At 35.9% G+C, this 8,487-nt stretch overlaps 1 protein-coding gene across 1 annotated transcript; it reads left to right on the top strand.

The window, feature by feature from the left end:
• The first annotated feature begins 4,887 nt into the window (after window positions 1-4,887).
• Window positions 4,888-6,608, top strand: LOC104897364 (uncharacterized). Its single transcript, XM_010684225.4, has 4 exons — window positions 4,888-5,249; window positions 5,655-5,760; window positions 5,951-6,028; window positions 6,262-6,608. Exons 1-4 carry the CDS (start codon window positions 5,169-5,171, stop codon window positions 6,312-6,314), a joined length of 318 nt encoding a protein of 105 aa, XP_010682527.1. The 5' UTR covers window positions 4,888-5,168; the 3' UTR covers window positions 6,315-6,608.
• The last annotated feature ends 1,879 nt before the right edge of the window (window positions 6,609-8,487 follow it).

The following is an 8,487-nucleotide window of genomic DNA, read 5'->3' as shown; positions in this document are numbered from 1 at the left end:
TTGGGCCCGAGCTTGGGACACCACGGTATGCCTTCTAGGGACATGGGAGGTCATTGGAATGAAGTCATATGGCTCTGAGCGAATATGCGAATGATTTTACGTTCATTTCGAGGCAATTTTGAATTTCATAAGAAATGAACAAATTGGGTGTTATAAGCTTTTCGAGGCAACGCAAATGATGATGCCAAGCTCCCGAGCAATGTTATAAGTGATGTCGGCACTCCTAGGAACGTTCCGGGAGAAAAATATGATCGGGCTAAGAGAAGTCCAAAACTACCTCAAAAACAACCAAAATGGAAGCTTATAATACACGCTTTTGGACTTTCCCATGGTCCAAGATCCGCACAGCACGAGATGCCTCCTAGGGACATGGGAGCTCATTGGAAAGGAGCCAAATGGCTTGGAACAAATATATAGATGCCTTTATGTTCATTTTGAGACAATTTTGGGTTTCAAGAGAAATGAACATATGGGGTGTTCAAAGGCTTTACGAGGTAATGCAAATGGTGCCAAGTGCCCGCGCAACATTAAAAGTCATATTGGCTTTCCTAGGAATGTTTCGGGAGAAATATGACCAGGCTCGAAGAAGTCCAAAAATGTTTCCAAAACAGTCAAAACTGAAGGTTAGAATACACGCTTTTGGACTTTCCTAGGGCCCGAGCTCCGGACGCCACGGGATGCCTCCTAGAGAAATGGGAGGTCATTGAAAAGGAGTCATGTGGCTTGGAATGAATATATTGATAACTTTACCTTCATTTCCAATCAATTTTGGATTTGACGTGAAATGAACAAATGGGGTAGTTAGAGGGTTTTCTAGGCAACACAAATGGTGTCAAGCACCCAACAATGTTACAAGTCACGTCAGCACTCCTAAGAATGTTTCGGGAGAAAATACAACTAAGCCCATAGAAGCCCAAAGATGACCCTAAAATAGCCAAAATCAAAGGTTATAATACACGATATCGGACATTCCCAGGGCCCGAACTGGGGACGCCACGAGATTCTTCCTAGAGACATTGGAGGTTATTGGAAACAAGTCATGTGGCTTTGAACGAATATTTGAATACTTTTATGTTCATTTCGAGAGAATTTTGGGTTTCACGAGAAATGAACAAATGGGGTGTTATAGGCTTTTTGAGGAAACACAGATGATGCCAAGCACTCGAGAAATGTTACAAGAGATGTCGACACTCCTAGGAATATTTCGAGAGAAAAATATGATCGGGCGTGGAGAAGTCCAAAAATACCTCAAAAACAACCAAAATTGAAGCTTATAATACACGATTTTGGACTTTTCCGTGGCTAGAGATTCGGACGACATGATATGCCTCCTAGGGACATGGGAGCTCATTGGAAAGGAGTCAAGTGGCTTAGAACGAATATATGGATGCCTTTACATTTATTTTGAGGTAATTTTGGGTTTTGCAAGAAATGAACAAAGACGGTGTTCAGAGGCTTTTCAAGGCAATACAAATGTTGTCAAGCACCCGCGGAATGTTACAAGTCACGTCAGCTTTTCTAGGGATGTTTTGGGAGAAAATATGACCAGGCTCGTAGAAGCCCAAAAATGTCCCAAAAACAACAAAAATTGAAGGTGCCAATACACGCTTTCGGACTTTCACGGGATCGTAGAAAATATATACATGCTTTCGGACTTTCACGGGACCCGAGCTTTGAACGCTACATGATGCTTCTTAGGGACATGGGAGATCATTGGAAAGGACTTATATGGCTTGGAACGAATAGGAATGGCAACGGGTCGGACTTGGACCGGATTATGCATAATCCGACTCCGACCCTATAGAAAGTCGGATTTTAAATCTGAGTCTGACTCCGACTCCGACACCCGACTCTGAAAATCCGAATCCGACCCGACTTAAAATTTGAACACCCGACTCCGAGATCCGACCCGACTTAAAATCCGGACATCCGACTTAAAATCCGAACATCTTACTTAAAATCCGAACATCCGACTCCGAACCCGATCCGGATTATTTTTCTTCCAATTTTTTATGATAGAATAGTCTTTTATAATACAATAATTCAACCATTAGAATTTATTCTAATCATCATATGGAAATCTTATATATTACAAATAATCTAAATATTACTATTATTTTTAACAATCATTTTTTCTATGGGAAAATCCTATATAATACAATTGGCTGAAAGTCGAAGTCAGCTTATACGTAAATAATACATTACATAAATAAGAAAAAAGGATTGATTGACTCAAAGTCGGAGTCAGATTCGGATGTTGGATTATTTTATGAGATCCGACTCCTACCCTCCTCCGACTCGGAGTCGGATTTTTTAAACGGAGTCGGATTACTTTTTTGTCGGAGTCGACTCGGATTTTTTCCTTCGGATCGGAGCAGACTAGGGTTGGATTCGGACTGGATTGACATCCCTAGGAACGAATATATGAATGTCTTTATGTTCATTTTTAGGCAATTTTGGGTTTAACGAGAAATGAACAAATGAGGTATTTAGAGGCTTTTTGAGGCAACGACACAAATGGTGCCAAGCACCCGCGCAACATTACAAGTCATATCGGCTTTCCTAGGAATGTTTCGGGAGAAAATATGAACAGACCCAGAGAAGTCTAAAAATGTCCCAAAAACAGTCAAAATTGAAGGTTATAATACACGTTTTCAGACTTTCCCACGGTCCGAGCTCCGGACGCCACGTGATGCCTCCTAGAGACATGGGAGGTCATTGGAAAGGAGTCATGTGGCTTGGAACGAATATATAGATGTTTTTACGTTCATTTCGAGACAATTATGGGTTTCACGAGAAATGACTTGTTTCTTATGTTTCCATAAAAAGAAGTTTCATAATTGGAGCATCAAAGGATCATTCTCAGTAGCTGATTCTCTATATCTGTTTACTTTTAGTTTTATGATTTTGAAGTTTTTATACTTCCTCTATCACCCAAAGTCTTTTCCATGGTAATATCTACGCTTGTTCTAATTACAGTCCTTGTTCTTTTATGCATTAGATGCACTAATGAAAATAATAATACTATCATTCCCTTTTTTATTATTCTTATACAATTATACTATCATTTTCTTACCAAACACTCATAATTTTCTTAAATAGCGTTTTAATATTATCAAACCGCTAACCATTACATCAAACACTAGTGCCAAACAGGATCTAAGTGTTAGCCATCTAACAAAAGGATAAAGATCGAGTAAAGACATTAAACTTCATCGGTGAATTATATTCTTAAGCAAGTTAACAAATGAATCTAGGTCTATATGGTAGAGATGGTTGCCAATTAAAGTTTTGGCTTGAAGAGTGAGCCTCACGATTTGATCATTGTTGCTCGTGGCCGTTTAGTTAGATCATATTATACGTACGTTCATCATAGCTCGTGCAATATTACGCGTAGACGCATGCATCCTCATTAATCTTGGACAATCACATATTCACATGTTAAGATTTTTATTGTCTTTCAAGGTACGCCATGCATGTTATGTGGCAAATGACAATTATCCTTTTACTATGTCAAGGACACGTGTATGATGATTGACGACTTCACGAGGATGACCAATTTATCAAGAATCATAATTTTGATTGTTGGCTTCTTGGCTAATAGGAGAACTTGTACTACCTACTGGCTACTACCTTAACGAGGAGTGCTAGATTACTCTTCATGAGTCGTGAATAATGCCATATTTGGTCGCATTTAATTTTGTGTAATTATCCTAACATCATAATTAAAATTTGAAGCGACATCGATAAGCCATATATGTTTGTTGTATAGTATGAAAATATTAGTACTCTCAGTAACGATGCTTATTAATAATATTAGTTGAAATTTTGACACTATTTGATATAATATAGAATCTTCTAAATTTTTTCTTAATATACAAACATATGCATAGTTATGTCGGTTTGTTTGACTCGTCTTAATTAGTACTTTGATAGTATCAAATTTATATTATTTTTAATAATATGTAATTATAAATATCTATAATTGGAGATACATGTGCAAGCTAAGTGAAATTAAGAACATCTTGCATGCTCAATTTTTTTTCTCTATATATTACTTCAAAAAAGCAATAACTATTATATAAATAATGTAAAAGTAAAAAATGCCGTATGCATTTAAAAACCAACTAAGCAGGGGCGGATTTAGGAGGTGGCCTACTAGGGCCTCGGCTCATCCTATGATCTAAAATAAAATAATTATAAGTAACCTATCTGGAATACTATCTAATGCAAATAGGTATGGTGGAGCTGGTGGTTTTCAAAGAAATTAATCAATAAGTTCGACCCACCCTATATAAAAATCCTAGATCCGCCACTGCAAGGAAGTAAATGTTTCATTAAGGAGCAGAAATGAAGAAGAGCTAACAAGTTTAATGTACTCTAATTTGTTAAGAGTACTACTACCTACTTTCTAATTTCTATATGATAATCTATGAGAGACTAAGAATTCAAATACACCCATCTACAAAAATTATGAATTCACCTGCCTTACAGTCCTATTGAGTACTACGCATGACTAAATTATGGCCGTTGATACTTGATATAAACCCAAAAGGCCGGGCCGGATCGGGCCGGGTCAAGCCCCGGGACCATAATAACTTTAAAATTAAGGAGGGTGGGTCCGATAAAATGTTAAGGTGCACCGTATGATTGGTCCAGTGGTTGAATGGCAAGCCACGAAAGACTTGTCTTTATCTCCAATCATCTCTATGAAAAAACATGGTAAGGCGTAAGGAAGAGAAAGAAGCATCAACATACAAATTGTTTTCTCTTATCCTCCTAAAAGATGAGGTGAATCTCTTGTTTGGATTTCTAGTGCTTTTTTGGCCCTTCACTTAGATATCTGTGGATAAAACACACCACTCTTCCCCAATTTTTTGGGGTATGCCATTATACACCGTACCTAACCTAACTTCTATATTATTTCACATATATAAGCTAATGTACTAGTACTACAAATATCTTTTCTTCTCCTACCTATATACTCCTCATTCTTCCCATTATAATACTTGCACTTTTTTCTTCTCTTTTGTTTTCTTTTGAAATTTTGGATTTCTTTCTTCTATTTTATATTCATTTATCACATATAACATTCTTAGGATCTATTACATCATTCTTCATCAAAAATATTATTGTGTCTTGTCCATTTCCTAAAGGGTGGAGAAAATATGTATCAAAACCACCATCATCACCACTATCACTCATCCCAACCTTGCTTGCATTGCCACCCACATAGCTACATTAGAATGGTAAGCCTCTCTTGTACAATTATCTTTCTTCTTTTTATCGTAAGTTTAAATTATCTTTTCTATTAGGAAAGGTTAGAGTTCCAGTTATGTTGAATAATAATGGAGCTAACAATAGTCGAAATTTTAGCTTATAGAATTGAATTATGTCTAGTAACCTAGATTCCGTCCGTCTTTTATGTGTACAATTACTTAGATGAGGTGTATACCTTCATGATTAGGTTACCTCTTGACGATTAACCTTTTTGTTATCTTTACTTTTTATGTATGTAGCACTTGCTAGCTAGAGTATGATCTGTACAATTTTTTTGGTTTGCAAAGATTCCTCGAAATCTTTTTAGCATTATATTATATGATCACTTGCACTTTTTTATGGTTAATGACATACATAACTATGCATATCTACAGGTTCAACATCTTATAGAAAGATGCTTGCTTCTTCAAATGAATCGTGACCAGTGTATCAAGGCTTTAGCAGAACATGCAAAAATCAAGCCTTTAGTCACACTTACAGGTTCTTCTTTTGTTATTATAACTTAGTTCTAATTTTAATTCAACAAGCTAAGTTTTTGCAACACACTTTTTTTTTATTTAAGAAAATACTCATTTCTCTATTTGCATGGCATGCACGTACAGTATGAGCCATGTCACGAAGCAACGGGAGCCTAAATATGTAATATTTGTTGTTGGCTCCATTTTTGCAGTTTGGGGTGAGCTTTTGAAAGAAAATAGAGGCTTTTTTCAAGCATATTTTCATGGTGTCTCTCCAAGACCACTCATAAGTAAGCACTTAAAAGTTCTCTGCTTGAATTTAGCTCTAAAATATTACATCTCCACTCATGACTCATATATGTAATACTATACTACTTAGCTTTAAAATATAGTATGTTTCCAATTAATAAAGACAATAATATTCTCATAAACACATTAGGATAATATACTATTCTCCTAATATATCTCTAAGAAGGAGTGTACAATTATTTGATGGTAATTCGTTTCATCTTTTTTTTTACAGATAGACATGTCCAAAATTCAGCAAGATTCACAAGAAGGCGATATGGGAGGTGATCACGTACAGATGCGAACTTAGGCTTCTTGTAGCTAGCTAGCTAAATAGTTTGATATTATTTTATCACAACAATATTTTCAATTATCTATTTTATGGCTTAATTGCACTGTACTTAAAAGATTGGTATTAGGAATATGCATATAATGTATACTGGAGTTCATACTTCTTTTGTTCCATAATAAGTGAAACACTTCTCTCTTTTATGTCAGAGAGCCGTGAAAGTTTTTTTAGAGAAATATTTCTCTTATTATGAAACAGAGGAAGTATATAATTAATAATTCCTCTTTTCGCAACTAAGTTAGCACATGTAATTTATCTTGGCTGTCTCAATACAGAGTACTCCAATCTCGACCCCCCTTATTTAACTTAACATCTATTTTGCATAATATATAATGTATATCTTTGATAATTAATATTTTTAGCCCAAACTTTTATATAAGGCATGCCACACCTTGAACAAATGGTGTGGCCAGCTAATAAAAGGCCCAAGCTAGGCTTTGTAATGACGCCCACGTCCCCTAAAAAAAGCCCAAGCGTAAAATTCGTTTTCGCAAAGGTTACTTTTCGTAATAGGAGTTAATTTTGAATCCGTTTTCAAAGGGGTTACTTTTTATAACAGGGGTTACTTTTGTTGAATCTATGTTTTTTTTTTCTTCTAATTTTTAGATGTTACTTTTAGTGAGACTAAGGGTTACTTTTTCGAATGCTAAGCGGTTACTTTACTGGAACCGGAGATTACTTTTTGTAATGATGAGGGGTTACTTCTACGGAAAGTATGGGTTACATTTTATAATTATAAAGGGTTACTTCTACGGTAAATAGGGGTTACTTTTACTGAAACTATGAGTTACTTTTTCAAATGCTAAGGGTTGCTTTTTTGTAATTTTAAAGGGTTACTTTTTAGTGAAAGTATGAGTTACTTTTTGCATTATAAGGGTTACTTTATACAAACACCAAACCATTTCTCAATCTCCCTCCCCTCTCTTTGATCAAATCATGGAACCACCACGTCCTCCTCCTCCCCATCACCACCACAACACCACCGCAACCACCGACTTCAAATAACCAACCACCATCACTGGCCTCTCAACTCCTCCATCAAACTATTTCAAATACAGGCTCCACTTCCATAACCCCACCACCATCATTAGATCGCGAACGAGGTTCATATGGCCTCATCATCAACTAGCAAAAAGGCGGCACCAAAATCGTCGAATAATATCTCTCTTCAACCGCCGTTGAAGTTTTTCATCGCCTACAATCTTCAGTCTTCGGGGAAATCACCGTTCGTGAACTCAAAGAACTTTGTAAATCTTGTCGAAGATCTTCTCCATCAACGACAATTACTCGTGGTGCTCCTCTTCGTGGTCCGCCATTGCAGCTTTAATGGCAGAAGAAACGAACTGAGGAGAGAGAAAATGGAAAACGGAGAGAGAGAGAGAGAGAGAGAGAGAGAGAGAGGAGTAGGATTTTTGTTGGGAGGAGTAGAGAAAAAATGACAAATGTGAGGAGAAGATGAATTGGAGCAGGAAAGGAGGAAGAGGTATAGTAAAGCAGTTGGAGATTTGAGGAAGGAAGGAGGATGGTGATTGTTTGGCCGCATGGTTTGTTTGTGTGTGGCCTGCTTTACCAAAAACGGACTGTATATTTAGAAATATGTATTAATAATAATCATAAAAGTTAATCTGATCTAAATAAACAGATTGAAATAAACTTAAAAAGATTGACCTATGATAATTTTGATATTTCATATTAGTAAAGAAATAACATACATAAATCATGTTCAACTTATTTAAAATTCTCCCGTTAAAAAAAACTTAAATGAAATTCTAAAGATAGATATGGTTAAATTAACATCAGTAGAATTATAGTGAAAAAAAAAATATAAATTCAAATCTGATTATTAAAAGAATAAAGTTCATATTAGACGAGAAAAAATAAGTTTACTTTACGTTAGTAGAATTATACCTAGCATTTAGCATAAGTCTACTCATTAATCCGTTTAATGTAGCACCTAATAGAGATATAGAGTACTAGCTAGACTCATATGCATGAAAAAAAATAAACGTTCCAACTTAATTACATAAATAATTTTAGAACTCATTGCATTAACAAGTACTCTATTGTTTGATCATCTAGAGGTAAATATTTGGATTTCACGGCATCAAACCT

This window comes from Beta vulgaris, chromosome 6 (genome assembly GCF_026745355.1).
Source record: "Beta vulgaris subsp. vulgaris cultivar EL10 chromosome 6, EL10.2, whole genome shotgun sequence".
Lineage (NCBI taxonomy): Eukaryota > Viridiplantae > Streptophyta > Magnoliopsida > Caryophyllales > Amaranthaceae > Beta > Beta vulgaris.
The sequence above is the reverse complement of the archived record's forward strand: the minus strand, read 5'-3'. Positions and strand labels throughout refer to the sequence as shown.

Excerpts from the sequence above, each read along its gene's own strand:
- LOC104897364 (XM_010684225.4), top strand. The coding sequence starts at position 5,169 with ATGTATCAAAACCACCATCATCACCACTATCACTCATCCCAACCTTGC. Across the intron at positions 5,250-5,654 it reads CACATAGCTACATTAGAATG|GTTCAACATCTTATAGAAAG; the intron begins GTAAGCCTCTCT and ends GCATATCTACAG. Across the intron at positions 5,761-5,950 it reads GCCTTTAGTCACACTTACAG|TTTGGGGTGAGCTTTTGAAA; the intron begins GTTCTTCTTTTG and ends CCATTTTTGCAG.